General features: G+C 33.1%; 2 protein-coding genes across 2 annotated transcripts; one reads left to right on the top strand and one right to left on the bottom strand.

Moving 5' to 3' along the window:
- Nucleotides 1-3,411: 3,411 nt before the first annotated feature.
- Nucleotides 3,412-7,620, top strand: LOC120091003 (WPP domain-interacting protein 2). Its single transcript, XM_039048769.1, has 3 exons — nucleotides 3,412-3,674; nucleotides 3,981-5,207; nucleotides 6,504-7,620. The coding sequence occupies exons 2-3, from the start codon at nucleotides 4,076-4,078 to the stop codon at nucleotides 7,205-7,207; spliced, it is 1,836 nt and encodes a 611-aa protein (XP_038904697.1). The 5' UTR covers nucleotides 3,412-3,674; nucleotides 3,981-4,075; the 3' UTR covers nucleotides 7,208-7,620.
- Nucleotides 7,621-16,340: 8,720 nt separating this feature from the next.
- On the bottom strand, nucleotides 16,341-18,145 carry LOC120091227 (DNA-directed RNA polymerase III subunit RPC6-like). The gene is made up of 2 exons (XM_039049151.1): nucleotides 17,914-18,145; nucleotides 16,341-17,149 (listed from the first exon to the last, which is right to left on the bottom strand). Exon 2 carries the CDS (start codon nucleotides 17,145-17,147, stop codon nucleotides 16,416-16,418), a length of 732 nt encoding a protein of 243 aa, XP_038905079.1. The 5' UTR covers nucleotides 17,148-17,149; nucleotides 17,914-18,145; the 3' UTR covers nucleotides 16,341-16,415.
- Nucleotides 18,146-18,930: the final 785 nt, after the last annotated feature.

The following is an 18,930-nucleotide window of genomic DNA, read 5'->3' as shown; positions in this document are numbered from 1 at the left end:
TCGTCCAAAACTCATTTCGATTGAACATAAACATTTATAGTCAACAGTACAAATTATGCATCAAAACATAAATTACAGCATGTTTTTTAATAAAAAACAAAGTTAAGAGATTATACCTTTGAAAAACTCTTCTTCCATTAATCCCTCGAACTAACTTGAACACGTCGAACAACAATAAACTCCTCGAACAACAAGAAATCGAACCAAAGGGAGAGGACACTACCACTTAGTTACCTTGATATTCTCGATGTGAGAACCCAAGAGTGTTGTGACTATTTTGGTTAGAGGGGAGTTTGGAGTTGGAGGAAGATGATTGAGAAACACAATCTCTATCGCATAGAAAAATTTCTCAATCGTTTAGACTTAGTGAGGCTATCGTAGGGTCTGTAAATCGTGTAGAAGACTTCGGGAGAAAAAGAAAACTATTTTCTTTTTATTCAAATTTCCATTATAAAACCACTAACCTCCCACTAAGGTGGTTAGAGAGAAAAATGGATAATTATCCAATAATTAATAAATTATAAATAAATATGATAACCAACTTATCGTATTATATTTATAATATATAGTTTTAATATTGCATCATATACAATATAATCTATAGTTATTTTTCTCTATTTTATGACATTTAATATAAATCATATTTATATTAAATTTAACAACTATGAATCTTATTCATAGAAAATATATTTAAATCATATTTAAATATTTATTTCTTCAATTAAACAATAATGTATCAAATACATTATATCAATTATATCATATATAATTGAATCAATTTAATTATATTATATATAATTAAATTCCTTCTTATTAATTTGAAGAATCCAAAAATCTTTTTGAGTTAGGAACCATAAACTCCAACGGTACACTCTTTACATCTAACTCCGGTTTGATCTTATACAAACTCCTTCATTCATTTGTAGATACGATCACCGTGGATGAACGTGGATGTTAGTTTATTGGTACAAAGTGAATAAAATATCAAATATTATTATGTTGGAGAAGTTCAAGACAATGGTGGAAAAAGAAAACTAGAGGAATCAATAAGTTGTGATTTCTCATATTCTTATTTTTCAAGCATATCTATGGTTTCTTTGAATGTTTATCTTACAAATGCATGATTTATTTTTTGTTTTTTATTTCTTTAAAAATAAATTATCTAAATGTTAGACGTTCGCAGAAAAATTCGATAGCTTCACATAACACCTTACCCAAATTGTTCTTTGATCCAAGAATCATCTCAAAATCGATCCTCGGAACTACTGGATAGCACGACAAGGATCTTGAAATTCCTTAGATTTATCATCCAAATACATTGAGTGTCAATAAACGAGGACCAACATTCATCAGATGTTCAAGAATTTCAGGTACGCAACAAAATAGTTAATCTTTATCTCAAAATCAACTTCGGCAAAGATTAACGGCGATGACAACAAGCAGATCGACGACAGAGGGGAAACAATGATAAAACTAAACCAAATATACAATATGAGAGAGAAATCCTAGAGAGAGATTTTCGACGAGTTCCAGCACCAGCGATGGTAGATCCACGGTGGCGGTGAAGTAGATTCGCACGGATCCAGGTCTGGGTGTGGGTGGAATAGCTTGATCGCACCGGTGTGCATGACATGCAGGCGGACCGATGTAACAAAAGTGACCGATGACATTCGCGACTGACGACTGACAGCGAATGGGCGGAGAGGAACGACGACGTCTGCGGTGCGTGGGTGAGGAAAAACACAAAGTAAATGGGACGGTGAGGGCTCTGATGAAGGGAAGAGATGCAATTTTTTAATAATAATAAAAAAATCCTATATATATAATCCAAATTTTAACCTAATTTTGACTTTGACTATGTCAAAGTCAAATTTTCTCCTCTCTCTTCTTGGATTCCAAATTCTCTTAATATATTTAACAAATCCAAATCAATAACCCAATCACCTTTTTCAAAATAATTAAATTTTAGCTCCAAACTACTCAAATTAAATGCAATTAAATCCTAGATAAATTTTATATAAATCATTTAAAAACTACATGTTACAGACACCATTATATTTATCCAAATTCAGGATAGAAACAAGTGATCAATAGATCCAAATTCGAAGAGAAAGAAAAGAGCCTCTAAGTCATTCCACCTATATGTATGCAATTATAACTTAGTATTTTAGTCACATAATCGAAAGTTTAGAAATTTATAAAATTTACTCTTAGACACAAGCTTTTGTTTTTGTCATTTTTTTTTTTTTAAAAAAATTAACTTTACAAGAACCTAGATGAAAAAATCTAACAAGAACTCATAAAACTATGAACCGCAACAGAAAGCTGATGAATCCACATAGGAAAATCTTCCCATCATACTTGAGAACATATTTTGTTTAAGGGCCCAAGGGACCAAACCTAGTGATTCTATGAACGACTAATATGTAGAAATTGTTGCACAATCTTGCCCACATTCAACTCAAGAATCTCTTTCACAAAGGATCTCACAACAGTAAAATTGATCTCCTTCCCCTTCAACTTCAGAGAAAATATTAATGATCGATCGATTCAACTTCAAAAAAAAAGAGAAAAAACATCTAGGTCATGCTACATATATTTACGCAGTTATAACTTCAGGCTTTTAGACACAAAATTGAAAGTTTAGAAAGTTATAAAAATACTCTTAAAAGTACATGAACTTTGATGAATTTTTTAGACCAAAGCTTTTGTTTTTGTTTGTTTCTTTTAAATAAAATATTAGTATTAGGAGAACATACATGAAAAACTATCAAGAATTAATAGGGCTTTAGCCCGTCTCAACAAACCGACAAATCTAAACAAGAAAATGTTCCCACCATACTTGAGAGCATATCTTTTAAGTGCTAAGAGACCAAACATCTGCCACATGATTAAATAAACTACTACTAATATGTACAGATTGTTTCACACTTTCACCTACATTAAATTCAATAATCTCCTCACACTAACACAATAAACTTGACATCATCCGCTTTTAACAATCGTATTGTTATTAGACTATCAAATTCCACTCTAATCAAATCGAAACCTCAAGATGCAATATCCTTTTAACTCATCAACTACCTCCTACACCTTCACAAGCAACAAATCATACTACCCATGTACGTGCCTGCACCACAAGACTCGAAGTTCAAAATTTAATATTTTGTATATAATAAAACTATACCTTAAGTCAACGGTATAATTTTTGTAATAAAAGATTATAGGAGAGAAAAAAAAAAAAGAGAAAAGATGAATCAAAAGCCACGGTAGATTTGTTCATCACAAGAGGAGATGAATCAGACGGCGAAGAGCGGCCGAGCGGTGTGGGTGTGTACTGTGTGGTGATTACGCAGCCCACTGCTCGCCATGTGGCCCCCATCACTCTCCTCCACGTTCTTACTCTTTCTTCTTTCTAACAAATTTCCCCTTTTTCTCCTTCTCTGTTTTTTTCTTCTTTTTTCCCATTTTATTGATTTTTCTCTTCTCCAGTTCTTCTCCCACGCTTTCGATTCTTTCAATTCCTCTTTCTTTCTAACAATTTCCCACTTCCCCCCTTCGTTTAGGGTTTTCAATTTCCTGTAGTTTTCCTTCTCTGTCTCTCTCTGCCTGTTCAATCCCCTCTTCAAAACCTTCTACTTTTGGTTGGAGGTGGAGGGGCTTTGAAATTCAAGGTACGTTCCCATTTCTCCTGCTCTCTTGCTCTTTCTTTTCATTTTGGGTTTACTGAGCCGCGATTAGTTGTGTTAATTAATTCAAGAATTTGGACTGTTTAAGCTTCTTGTCCTTCGCAATTTTATAACCCTGTTTTGCTTGTTTTACTTGCGATCGAAACACCCACTTCCGATTTTGTTTCTGGGTTTTGTTTTGTGTTTGTTTTTGATGTCTGGGTTGATTCGTTTTTAGTTTTTTCTTAATGTAATTTGCTTTTAATTATCTGGGTTGTTGATTGATTGTTTCGTATTGTTCTCTTTTTCTAGATTTAGTGCTGTTGAGGTGGAAGGATTCTTATTGTCTTGATCTGACTGACATTTTGAGCATTTGGGCTGTTGGAGATCTTCTTGGATTTGTTTTTATGGATTTTGAAAGCGAATGTTCGGCTCTTGAATCTGTGGAAGACAATGAAGTGAACCAGGAAGCTATTCCCTTTGATGATGTCAACCGAATCAGAATCAATGGCACTTGTGCTAATGATGCTGACCAGTCTTGTGCTGCTGAAAGTGCTTTTGATGACATGGTATCCATTTCACCGGCTGCTAAGGGAAAGGATTTAAGTGGAGAAGCTGTGAATTCACCTCCTTCCATAACCCAATCTCCTCTTGACATTCCTTCTCCTGCAACAAAAGGTTATGGATTGAAGAAATGGAAGCGTATCCCTAGAGATTTTGTGAAGGATATGAATTCAAGTGATGATACTAGTAAAATTTTGAAGAGGGCACTGTCTACATCTGGGAATCCAATTAAACCTCAACTTTCTCCGACCGAGAACAAGCAAAGTAATGAAGGTTCTGTTGGATCTGTAACCCCGTTGAGGAATATTGGAAATGTCGACGGCTTGGTTTTCCATGGTTCTAGTTCCAATTCCAGGTTTGCTATGGGGTCTGCCTTTAACCCTGGCACAGATTCTGAAAACAGTGAAGATCGAAGCAGCAAATCTTCCACAGCAGCCAGTGCTCCAAAGGCTAGGTACGATCTGAATGCCGTCTTAGGACATGTGCGGGAAAAGAATAGGATAAAGAGCATCAGTGGTAAAAGTATGGGTGGTTCTGGCCAAAAGGGTCAACAGGGAAAGGGACGTGTGGAAGGCAGTAAGAAGGCAAGGGGAGAAAGAATCAAAGCTGAGAAGGAGAATTCTCAGTCTAGCATTGAATCTGACTCGAGGAGCTCCTACTTTGTCTTTAGGCAGGGTACTCCTACTGCTGCTAGCAATGGGAACCAAAATGAAAGGTCCGTTACGGACGATGGAGACAACAGTGATGGAGCTTATGCAGGTGATCAACAGTTTAGTGAAGAAGCTGAAACTGCATATAGGAAAGAGGATGAGGTAGAAGCTGAGGATGTTACTCAAGATAATTTAGCTGCAGACTTGTCTTGGGAAGTTAAGGATGAAAAGGATAGGAATCACTGGTCACCGTCACCCTTGAATAAGGATCCCATGGACGAGTCTCTTCTCAACCTCCAGTCTGTGCAACTAGCGCTTGAAAAAGGTTCATATACCGTTTCTTTAAATTTTGGGATATGTTTCTCTATAGTTGTTCGTTGCCATGGAGATGGGGTTATTAGCCAAATGTACTTATGTTCGCTATTTTATCCTCTTCCTAATCAAGAATCATAGTATTAAAATTCTAACAAAGTAACAACAATTTCTTCCCCCAAAAGACTTTTTTGTCTCGAGTCTTGATCTGAGAATGAAGTAATGATTTATCATCTATCATAACTTAATTTAAGTTTTCTTCTTGACATGCCAATTCATGGAAGCCTTGCCATCAACATATCGCCAACTTTTAGAAAGCGTGTGGATGTTTTTTTTTCATAAGAAGCTGTGGATGTTTCAACCTCCTATTGTCTCCCTTTTTTTGTGGCTTTTAGTTGATATTGGATACAATTTATTTTTATCTCTTTGTGGACAATATTTCTACCCCCCTGCCCTGCTACATATCTAGCAGTCTGATATTCTATAGTGATTATTGGCAAAATTGTTTTTTTTTTTTATAAGAAGCTGTGGATGTTTCAACCTCCTATTGTCTCCCATTTTTTGTGGCTTTTAGTTGATATTGGATACAGTTTATTTTTTATCTCTTTTTGGACAATATTCTACTCCCCTGCCCTGCTACATATCTAGCAGTTTGATATTCTATAGCGATTATTGGCAAAATTTTCAGTGATGCACTTGTATCTAAATAGACCTTGAGATTTATTAAATCAGTACCCTTACTCGGTCTACATGTCGTTGAGTTAGAAATCATAAGCTGATCACTTGTGTACCTACAGAGAGGTTGGAAGACTTTGTACCATTGAACAAGTAGAGAATTGAAGCCGTTGGTATGGCAAAATTAATATATGTGATTTTTGATGTCTAGAACATTGTCATCGACTTGAATATACTACATAGTGTCCATGGTGGGTTCAAGCCATGGTAGTCATTGAACTATGACTTAATAGCCACCAAACACCCTTGTATTCTTTTATTTTTTTCTCAATGGAAGTTGTTTCTATTTAAATATGTATATCCTAGGATTCTGTTTGGCAACCGAATGTAGTAGAGTCAAATGTTATCCTGAATAGTCGAGGTGCGAGCAAGCTTGTCGTGACACTCACGGATATTAAATATATATTTATATTTCATTAAAAAAATTAAATTTATATATTTATATATTACATGAATGTCAGAATGGTCGATCTGTTTGTTTCTTGCTGGATTTTTCTGCAGATTCTATCAGCTTGGTATTTTGAGTTGAGCTAACAATGTGACATCTAATAATATGCTATTCTACACTTTCTAGAAATCAAGAAGCTAAGGGAGATTGGAAAGGACGAGATAGCATCTTCCAGCATAATCAACGATGCTGAACCTTCAAGTTTTGCTTATGACAACCTAGAAACACAAAAATCGAGTTCATCTTTCCAAATGGGCACCGGGAAGACTGCTTCAAGTTCCTTTGAAGCCACAGTTCTGGGCTTGACAGGAAAGATTAAATTTTTGGAGACCAAATTAGAAGAGACGATGGCCACTCTCAAATCGAAGGAATCCCGAGTTGCTGAACTGGAATCCTCTATTAGCACCAGCAAGTCACCCAAGGAGGAAGAAGTAAGAGATGAAAAAGTAATGGAAATAGAGAAGGAATTTGAGAGGTTTTTTAGGCAAAGACTGGAAGCAGAAATTGAATATTTGGCAATAGTAAGAGCAATTGAAAATCTAGAATGTGGAATAGTAGTTGATGGTAAAAACATTTTGGCTGATGAGCAAGTAGAGATGATGAACAGACTTAGAGAAGCTGAAAGTAAAGCTACGGCGCTTAAGAAACGAGCAGAGGGTTTGGAAAAATACTGTGGTGACGTATTGGATAACGAGGAGGTTTTGACGACTCGAGGGGAAGTATTCAAGGTTAGTTTTTGTGCGTTTCTGCAGTTGATATTCTTGATCCTCGTCCTTTGGGTTTTTTTCTTGCAAATGCCTTCACCTGCTGGACTAGTTGTACCAACATAATTAAGCCTAGAAAAGGAGATACATATTTTGCGAATTGAACAGTGTTTAAACAAAACGGTTTTTGATTCCCTTTTATCATTTTGCATAGGAAAGGGGCAAGTAGGAATCTCAGTTGTAAGTTGTTTAATGGGTTTTTTTTTTTTTTTTTCTTTTGGGTTTTCCTTTTGTTTTCTTCTGTTGTAACTGTTGTTGTAGTCATGATTTTTGATAGACAACTAATAGAGCATCTAAAAAGGTTGCAACCGCTCGATGAATCGGTATACACTGTTAACATCACTGAATCATATGCTGCATTCATTCATTGAGATTACACATTTCGAACCTTATGTCAATAATAATATTATATATGGCTGTATCGACCTGGGTCGAGTTTATTGGAACTGTATTACTATGAAGTATAGGAACTCAACTGTGTTCTGTGGATGTTATTTGAATTGCTGGGTTAGACTGCAGGCATACTACTGATGGAATTGCCATATTTTTTTAATTATTGTAGACATGATGTCGATGTCGATGTTGTGCACTGAAACTTATTCTTTCTTTAAAATGTTGTTTTATAGTGATTGACAAGACATTCCCAAGGACTAGCCATTGGTCTTGAAAACTCACTATTGTAAAACAAAACAATGGAAATATGCAATTGTAGCTCTTTCATTCTTATTTGGTAAATTGAATTGTTTCTCCCATATAAGTCATAGCTCAATCTTAACTAATTGAGCTATCTTTAAATTGATCAAGATATATTAAAAATTGAAGTGGTATGTTATGTTGTATCCAACTTTGGAGTTAGCTAAGTTGCCCTAAATAGTAAAAGTTAAACAGTTATAAATATATGGTGGAATGATAAAAGTGAATTTAAAAGGTTTGCATGGTAAGAAAATAAGAGTCCTCAGAAAAAGGGGAAGAACATTTGGGAGGGCACCTTGGCTACGTGGTTGTGACCCTTTTCGAGGGTATTTTAATTTATTTTAGGGTTCTTTTTTTCCAAACATTGAATTAAATAAAAAGAGAAATAAATGTATATTATTAATAAAAAAATAATAATTATTAAAAATAAATAATGATTTTATCATTGAAGCATTGGTACTATTTTATAGTTATATTGAAATTGACATACTTTTTAGAATAATTTTATTTATTATTTTATAATCTCAACTTACGTTTGTAATTTATAAACTCAAATAACTCGATGATAATCTAAAATTGGAGTCTTAAATGAATTTCTATATATCTTAAATGGAGGGGTAAAAAATAAATAAAAGCACATGAAATATGTATGACAATACATTTTATGTCGAAGGTCTAATATAAACAATTTAATACAATTTATATCAATATAAATAAATATAGTTCAATTAACATAAGACTCTTTTAATTCAGTGTTTCAAATGCTTCTAATCTTGAAATAATGTTACAGTCAAGAAAGCTAGCACCCAAGAAAGTAAAATATAACTTGGAAGCTTGTAAATCATTAAAAAAATATATATCTTCCTTTTAATTTTCTTTTAAAGAATTCCCGCTTCCATTGTTTAGTTTTTACATCAACCAAACCAATAATGACCATCCCAAACTCAAAGATGCAAACTGCAAGATTCAAGAATGGCTTCTTCGTTGAGCGGCATCTGGTTAAGATCAAAATCCATCACCCTCTTCCGAACAGTTCGATCAGTCAACGATGCTATCTTCGGTTCTACGGTTGCTCCAATGGTAGCACTGGCAGTTTCCTTTGTAATGGTAGTATCTGTTTTATTAGCTTTGTAATGGCTGGACTTATGGCCTCCCACTGCTCTTGAACTTGAAAATACTTTGTTGCATATATTGCATTTATATTCCTTCTCCAAACCTTCATTCTTATTTGAATTTTCTTGAGAGTGCATTTTTCTTTTTGATGACTTGATCTCATTCTGAGTCTCAACCTTCATTCTCTTCGTGTTGAGAGTAACGGTGGCGGTAGAGGAGGTACTCTTCCGTCCTCTTCGGCCAGTGACAGACCAAGAGCGAGAAGGTAGAGATAGAGAACAATCAACAAAGTCAAAAGCGGCGGATGGAGAGGAAGAGAAAGAGGGAGAGCTCCGTCGGTTGACGGTGGCCGGAGTTTGGGGTTGGAGGAATAATCCTTTCTCAATTGTTGTTTCAGAATCAAACCTCATATCGCCAATGGAACAAAACTGCTTATTACCGACATCGCCACCCACCGTCGCTGCAGCAGCATTGCTGTTTCTGACCTTAATCTTGACCCGGAGTTTGTTGTCATTGTGATCCATCTTCAACGTACAAAGATTGAGATAGAGAATTAAAGAATAGGGTTAGGGTTTATATGAAGAGTGAAGAGAAAAGTTGAATGTATTAGGCTTGGCTTTACTCACTACACTTTGATTGTGTGTGTAATGTATATATATATCCCAATTTTCTTTACATCTAACTCTAGAAGGAAAAAGGAAACTATATATATATATATAAAAAAAAAAGAGATAAATACAATTTTGGTTTTAAAATTTTGAGTTTATTTTCCCTTTTATTTTAGGTTTCTAAATATATTATACCTTTATCCTTTTGGTTCATAAATTTCAAAGTATTATCTTTTTACTTTAAATTTTGAGTTTAATTTTTATCTCACTAAATTAATTCAAAATAGTTATGATTTATTTATTTTTTAAAACTGATTCTAAAATTGATGGAAAATTATTATATTGAAAACAAATTTAATTTTATTTAATGAAGTAAAGCCTAGAGAGACGTAATATAACTTAAAATCAAAACTTAATGTAAATGGAAATGGTAGACTAATGGTTATGGAATTTAAACCGAATATAAATACTTCCAACTCCTTCCCCATAATTTCGTTCATTTTGAATAAAATAAAATTCATAATGGGATTGTGTTGGAGAGGATAAATCACCCATATATACTTCATTTTCTCTCTCTTTTTTAAGGAAAAAAAAATAAATCTTTTTAGCTAAGATTTCCTTGATTTTCTCTTTGAATATCAATTAAATTCAAAGTTACAAAAAGAGACGGCTGAAATTGAGAAGAAAGTTGGTGGAATGATGGATTTCTTGGAGCTTCTTAGCTTTCATATTTATTTATTTATGTATGTATGTCTCTAATTTTAAGAAAAAATTCAGATCCAGTTAAAAAATTGACATGTGGTAATTTTTAATTATAAAAAAATTATTTTTTGGTGTGCATAGAAAAGGAAAAGTATGAGACTTAAGTTGGATCTACGTATTGCTCCTAATTTTAATCCTAAACTCTCTCTTCATATCTCTAAAACTTGTGATAGGAATTTCATTCCCTCAAGGTTTTGTATGGTCATATGAGGTCTCATCCCCAAAAGACAATAATCCAACCACCAACCTCCGTCATCGCCATCGTCGTGCTATTCACTCAAACCACCAAATTGGAGTTATTAGGTCAAAATAGGAGGATCTTGAATTTTGATCTCGGTGAGCTGTCACTCATGGAAAATAGAAAAGTTGAGCATAGCTTAACTAATTAAAAAATATATGTCTTCGATCAAGAAATTTGAATATGTTCATCCCAATGTGTTATTGAGCTAAAAGAATAAGTGTGAGATATATATGCATATGCGGCAGCTGAAATTAGATGGAATAAATATTAGTGGGGTGTATTTCTATTTGGTATTGAAAGCAATCAATGTTCTTAAATTTTGTCAAGGTTGGAAATGTCACATAAATGGCGATCTTGATATCTTTTGGGGGCATCTTGGATTACCTTTATTTTTGTTCGCACTCCATTCCAATTGTGCACAAATATATATATATATATATATATTTCGTGAAAAATGTCAATGTCATTGGGATAACTTTTTCTAGTTCAATAATTGCGCGATAGAAAATCTCAACTTTTGGGATATTAAAACACTTTATCAAGTCTGTTATAGGTAGATTTATCTGATTGGTGGAATCCAGGAGTCTAAAGAGATAAAGAGGTCCTATATTCCTGTGATGAGCCTAAGACGCATGAGGAAATCTTAGAGAAGCCTAGGTATAAGGGACCTTAGCCTGAGCCTAGGCATGAAGAACTTATGAGAGCTCAAGAAGACTAATGAGGAGAGCTTAGTGAAGCTCAATGGATCCATAGGAAGAGCCTAATGGAGCTTAGAGGATCCTTGGAAGAGCCTAATATTAGAACTCAATAGATCCATTGAAAGCTTAGAGAGAGCTTAAAAGACTCATGGAGAGCTTAGAAGAGCTCATAGAACACATGGAGAAAACCTAGCGGAGCTCAATAAACCTATGGGGAGCTTAAAGGAAGCTCAGAGGGCCTATTGAAAGATAGAGTGAGCTTAGTGGATCCATTGGGAGCTTAGAGAGTGAGCTCAGAGGACCCATGGAGAGCCTAGAATAGCTTAGAGAACTTATAGGGAGAACTTAGTGGAGCTTTAGAGGACCCGTTAAGAGTCTAGTAGAGCTTAGAAGAGTTTGAGAGAATCTAGAGGAGCTCAATGGGACCCATGGGAGAGCCTAAAGGAGCTTAAGAGAGCCTAAAGAAGCTCCATTTAGAACCAACAATCAAATTTATTCCCGGACTATTTAGAACTATTTTCTAAACTTCGAAGATTAAAGCATTCATTTTGAAACATTAGGGACCAAATAGATACTAACCTCAAACCTTTGGGACCAAAAGTGCATTTTGTATTCATTTTAATAATACATTGCAAATTGAAAAACAATGTTCTATATAGGCTTACCTTTGGCCTTAGAGCTATAAAAAAAGGATTAAAGAGTCCTATAGTTACATCTAGAGTTGGTTTGGATTTATTAAAAAAATATTTTTTAAAAAATCGTTTTTATTTAAATTCTTTTGATAAAAATGGTTTAAAACATATCTTGAAATTGTTTCAAAAATTCTTTCGGGTGATTGTCAAACAACTCAATTTTTTATCAAAATGATTCATCTTTAAAATTATATCATTGAAAAGTTAAATCAAATACACTCTTGAAATTATATCTACGCAAAGGGGCCCAAAATTATAAAATGTGTCTTACTTTAATATTCCATATTATCCTGTATTTCCTTGGTTATATTTTTCTCTCATTTTTTTTTGTAAATCGAGAATTAAATATTCAATCTTCATTAAGGGAATGTATGCTTATTACCATCGAGCTGAGCTTCACTTTAACACTAATTTTTGTTAATTAAGTGTGAAATAGAGACTCCATCACGTACAAGTTAGCTAAGTAACAATGATCATCTTTAAACTAATTGTTTCAATAAAACTATTTCTCTAACACATCCGAGATCATTTTGTTAGTCCTTCATGGTCAACCTATTCACTCAAATTCTTAATTATGGTAGGAAGTGTTATTCCAAATTATTTCTATGTTTGAGTGATTCTTAAATGACATCAGTAACTTTACAGGGAACTCTTTATTAAATCTGTAGTTGGAAAGGTAATTGTCTTTTTGCTTAATACATCTAAGACGCTTCTCACCTAATTTTGCCATCGCTATCCCGAATCGAGGATATATTCTAAATCAAAACTGTTCTTTGTAATTATGATGTCTCTACTATTACTCTCAAATGGAGAACTTTCCACTAGCTCTCGTTTTTGTTTATAGCTTGAATTTGAATTTGGAGTTGATGAGAGTTGATGTATCAAACCTATCGATAATATTCGAGTACATCTCCTGATTTCTCGCAAAAGAAATGATTAAAATAATTTTGGTCATTTTTTTCTAACCCTAGTTACATGTAATACTACTTTTTCATATATGTTTTTAATCTCAAATCTCTCTTCTCATTGCAATCACACCCATGAAATCCAAATCAAATTGCTTTTCAATACCACTCATATTTTATTTCAGTGCCCATATATGTAAACTAGTGTAATAGATCCAGAAAAATTATGATCATTAATCGCCTAAAAAAGAGAAAAATGGAATGACTGAATGAATTTAAGCTCAAAATTTAAGAATGCATATAGAGATAATTGAAGTGGTTTGAGCTTGAAATCTACAAACAGTCAGGAGAGAAGCAGCCTATAACATATGGATAAAAAGATGAAAGAAGGAACATAATAATCATACAGCCTCTCACAAGTTCAACAACAAAATGGGTGCAGAGAAACATCCGAACCTCTTAATCGAGAGCATATACTAATTACTTTTAACAAGATAAGCTATATATATACTTGCTTAGCTTCTCTGTTGTTATTGTCGTCGTCGTCGTCTTCCTCGGGTGGGAGCTCATTGAGATCAAAATTGAGGATCCTTCTCTCTTGAGGAGTGTGAGTCAAATGTGGATGTAATACCTGAATTTTGGCTCTGTAATGGCTGGATTTATGGCCTCCTAATGCTTGGTGAGACCAAAACCCTTTTCCACAGCTATTGCATTTGTATAATTTCTTCACCTCGTTGAGCTCTTGGATTTCATTTTCAATTCCATTATTCACCTCCTTCAATTTCTTCATTTTCTTCCTCACATTCTTATTATTATTCTCCTTTGGTTGACTCATCCCATCAATTAGGGCACAAAGAGATTTGGGTTCAGCTTCCGGAGCTGAACTAGAAGAGGAGGCGACAACAGCAACAGAGTCAATGCGCTTACGGCCCCTCTTGGCAGTGAAGGACCAACTAGGCAAAGACGAAGACGAAGACGACGACGAGATAGAAGAAGAGGAAGAGAAGGAGATTGGTGGTTGAATTCCCCTCCATGACCTATCAGGATGAGACCTCATGTGCCCATACAATGCTTTGATGGAATTGAATTCTCTTTTGCACAATTTACATTTGGTTTTTTCTTCTTCTTCTTCTTCTTGGCCTTCCCAATGAGCCTTCATTATAATTCACCTAAGAACTCAATTAAGCTCAACAAAGAGAGGAAGAGAGATGAATTTAGGGTTAAAACAATGCTCCGTATCTTACTCTACTAACTATGTGACTGAATCAGTGAATATAAGGAAATCTACGACTATTGTTTTTTTTTTAAAAAAATAAATCTAGATACTCAGTGAAGGAATAATTTGAGAAAATCACTAAAAAATCTCTAAGCAAATCATAAAGATTTATTTAAAAGAATTAAAATATGGAAGGAGTAAAGGAGTAAAGGAGTGCTTTTCGTAATCTCTTCCTATTAATTGCATCACCATATATAACCAATATATATAAGGAATTAGACACCAAAGATGCCAAGAATGTGGACTAGGGATTGAATTTTTACCATATCTTATTAAACGACCCTAAAGTTAAGTTAGGGACCATTTTAAAACGTTTTACAAATATGGAGGATTAAAGCACTTCGAACACCAAATAGACATGAACATCGAACTATTTTGCAAGAAAAATTAATTTTTTAATCCATGAATTTTCAAGAATAGGTACATTTGATTCTTGAAATTTAATATTCATCCTTTTAGTTTTCAAGAATAGTTAAAATAAATGGATTCTCAAAGTGGGCTTTTGAATTGGTTTATGTTTAAATTAATAAATACAATATTTATTAAATTTATGAGAGTTCGTGAGTAGTGCTTTGGTCGGTTGGCTCTCAACATTTTGTTGAAGAAGAGATGTGCATTTTCCTAATGAAAAAAGGGTATTTGTTTTCAATAAATTTTTGTCTATGAAAATCCAATGTTCAATTCTTTGGACAAACAATTTTTCTTAAAGAAAAAATAATTTAGATAGATTCTTTTAATTTTCAATATATATAGTTATATATTAAATATTTTAAGAATTATTTACCACACATAATTATATATTCACCTTGAAATATGATTTGATTTGAACCTAAATTCCTCCTTTTTTTTTTTTTTTTTTTGAATTATGAGATAAAAATTTGAAATAGATCTAAAATTTTAATTATTGGCCAAAAAAAAAAAACTCGCATTACTCTTTTATTTCAACAACAAATTTCTTGTTTGCCTCATACAAGCTTTTCTTTTGAGCAAATAGAGTCTTGAAGATGTCAAATGTGATGATTTTGAGATACACGGTAAGACGTTTGACCAACTCAATAAAAATTGAAAAATAGATGATTTTGATCCGTTAATTTTTAAAGGTTACATCAATCAATTTTCTAATAGAAAATTGCCACATGTCAATTTTTTCAATATTTGATTTTTTTTATTACTTTTATTGTGCGTAAAGAAAAGAGCAAGAGATTAAACGCAACCTGGAAACTAATTATATGCCTCGAGAGATTATGAGATTGAAAATTGGTTTCTATAAGTAGGGAGAGAATAGTGGCTTTATTTTCTGAGGGGATTTGTTAGAGCATCTACATATTACCAAAACCATCATTTGACTTTCTTATTGTTTAAAAATCTCTACTTGAATCTTATTATTCCACACAGCATGGGTGTTCATGAGTTTGATTGGGTTGAAAGACTTACCAATATAATTGTTCGGGTTCTAAATTTTTTCAACCTAAATAACTCTTATTAAAAAATGAACTCAACCCAACCATGAAGTTGGTTTAGATTAATCGAGTCATCTATTTAAGATTTTATTCTAAAAATAAGCAAAACTCAAATATGTAAAAATCTAATTTAATTATTTTCATATATTAAATTAAGATTAACAACTAAATTTCAATTTATATAGTGAAATTTTTCTTTCTAAAGTGCAAAAAAGACTACATTTAGTTGTTGAAGAATAAATTATTCAAAAAATATTGAAATTAAATAAAATTAAAATAAATATATGTATAAACAATTGTGTTATAAATAATAATTTTTTTTAAAGTTAATAATAAACTCATGTTAGTTCGAAATGATTTGAAATATATTAGGTGAACTAACCCAATCCAATCCAAACCACGGGTCGGGTTAGGTTTATCGATTTTCTCGGGTTATTGGATTTTTTGAACACTCCTATAAAACAGTGTGCACCAGACAAGCCATTAAAAGAAAAAATTATTCTCATTGAGATTCCTTTTCAACCCTCAAAACACCTTGTGGTACATTTTGCTCATATTGAGCATTAAAACTCTACTGTAAGGCCAATAACTATACTGTAAACACCTTACTTGAATTTCAAATGTACGCTTTCCCAAAGAAATACAATATGACAAGCCATTAAAAAAATCATTCTCATCAAGATTCTTTTTCAAACCTCTAAACACCCTATAATATAATTTATTCATATCGAGCATTCGAACTCCTGTAACATCATCGGCTAATAACTCGGGACAACTTAAATATATAAGCACATCATGTATATATATGTATGTTGAAAATGGTTCCTTAAAAATTTAACCACTTGGCATAATAAACACAAGTGGTGGGAGAAATGATACCATTTTCAGTACAATCAGTGATCCTTGGACAGACTCCACAAGGAATGGAAGTCATTGCCCCTGTTTTGGGCTCTCCTTTGAGCCCTCCTCCTTGAGTACAATACTTATAACAAATCTTCCCAACTGGAATAAATTCAAATTCTCCAAATCCAGAGCTTTTCACCTCCATCACTTGATTATCCAACACCAAAGCATTTACAATCTCTTCAATTTGCTCTCTTGACAACTCCACTTTGAAAGCTCCACTCTGTTTGAAAGACTCCACAATTCCTTCAATGGTGATCACCTTCTTCCTCTGTATCATTCTTGCACAAACTTGTTTGAGAGTATTGATGTAGTCTTTGTCGAGCTCCCCGTCTCGATACCAATTACCGCCAGTTAATTCCTTAGCTGGTTCGAAGTCGGTTGACAGGTAAAACTTCTTACCTTTGTTTTGATAGTGTTGGACCATCTTTACCAGGCCTCTGGCTTGAAGGGACTTGAGGGATTTTGTTACCACACTTTCAGCAAACTTTGTTTCTCTTTTCATGTCGAAAGTGCAAATCCCCATGCTTTGCTTGCTGCAAATCAGGTCATAAAGCACTTTTTCTTGCCCAATTAGAGCTCCTCCAGAGGAATTCTTCATACCCAAATCTGGCCTTTTTCTCTTGAGTGAAGATGGCCCCTCTGATTTGCTCATTGCTGCACCATTATAATGTTTCAATCAAACTGATGCCGAGACTGTCTAATAATAATTTGCTTTCTACCATGCTTTTCAACAAAATCAACCAATACCCACTTTTTCTTAAAATTTCTTCTTTATTTTATGCGGATGACCCAAATTTGGTTGCGATGATATCAAATGACCTAGATTCTAAAAACAATGAAAACTAGTCTTTTGTTTAAGTCAGCACCGACCAATGTTAAATTCTTCTTAGAGACCATTCTTGATCGTTTGCAGATTGATGACACCCCGAACACGATTTCTAGGTGCTTTTCTCGAATGTGAAATCCGCGCTCAGAGTCTCATCAATTTGCTAGGACTGCGACCTACAATTTGCTTTCTGACGGGTTAATTTACATTATTTTAGAATTTGAGTCATTTGACATTAGCAAAACCATATTTGGTTCATCCCTACGAAAATCTTTTTCCAATTCAACATATAATACATCAAACTCTCTCATATCCAGCATACAAATATATACAAAGACAATCAAACAAGAATCACAGAAATCACTCTCTTAAACATACCTTCAAATCATTCAGAATTACCTTAGTAAAGGTGTAAAACTAAATATTAAAATGGTTATAGTCAAACCAAACCGAATGAATCACTCACTAAAATAACTGTTTCTAAATTGACTTCTAAACATCCCCCTACTCTTTAATCGTTTAAAGTTCCTAAAACATAGTGTTCCAAAATTTGAAGACATTTAAACCATGTCAATAATAATGTAATATTTACCGTTTGGCCCTCTGTTGCGCGTTCAATCTCTATCACCGCAGGTTGAAGATAAGGAAGAGCGGCGGAGTTACCGTCGAGATCTGGCCGGCCCAAGGTAAAATTTGCTGTCGCCGGCGAAAAATAGATGAGTATAGGGGAAGAAGATCGAAAGGAGAAAGATAGAAGCCGGAGGTGTCACAGAGGAAGGAGAAGGATTAGGTTTCGGCCGTTCATCATTTCATTTGATTTTAAATCCAGGGTTAAAATTATAAGAAGATTAAAAATAAAGAAAACAAAAATAAAATTTCACCCTAAATCTTAAAAAAAAATCTGTCAAAAAATATCGATAGATATCTATAAATTTTTATCAATTTTCATCTGTACTTAATTCTATCATAGAAGATTAAAATTTTATTATTGTGTATAAATAATTTTTTTTATTTTTCTATTTTTAAAAATTATATTTTTTTATTCTTCTCATAATATATTTAAAAAATTATAAGAAGAATAAAAAAATCAAATCTGACTCCAAATTATTAAATTAATCTCATAACTTAAATAAATGTTGTAATTTTTAGTGTTGTTTTAATTTTTATTCGTTTATTTGTTAAAATTGAAATAAAATAGTGAAAAATTTTCATGAACTCATTAGTTTCAATAAAATAAAATTTTACAGAAAAAAAAATGAACTAATGCACAAATTCATTATTGAATAATTTTACTAAAATTCATAAACACACTTAACAACAAAAAATAGTTTTATTGTTGTTTTTCTTTAATTTTTATGAATGTTATCATGCATGTTTTATGATTCATTGGATGCATAAGATACTTTTCTTGAATGATATCTAAGTGAAAATTTATCATAGAATTAATTTTGCAACACCTTTAAACATTATAATTATCATCTAAATTTATGGTGCAATTTGACGAAATTGAAAACTAAAATTAAAATAATTACAAATTGATGGCCAAATTTCTTTTTTATTTAAAAAAAAGATAAAAATAAAAATATTATAATCCCTAAAGATTTGGTAT

The sequence above is a fragment of the Benincasa hispida genome, chromosome 11, assembly GCF_009727055.1.
Source record: "Benincasa hispida cultivar B227 chromosome 11, ASM972705v1, whole genome shotgun sequence".
Classification (NCBI taxonomy): domain Eukaryota; kingdom Viridiplantae; phylum Streptophyta; class Magnoliopsida; order Cucurbitales; family Cucurbitaceae; genus Benincasa; species Benincasa hispida.
Note: the sequence above shows the minus strand (reverse complement) of the source record. Positions and strands in the feature narration are given on the sequence as shown.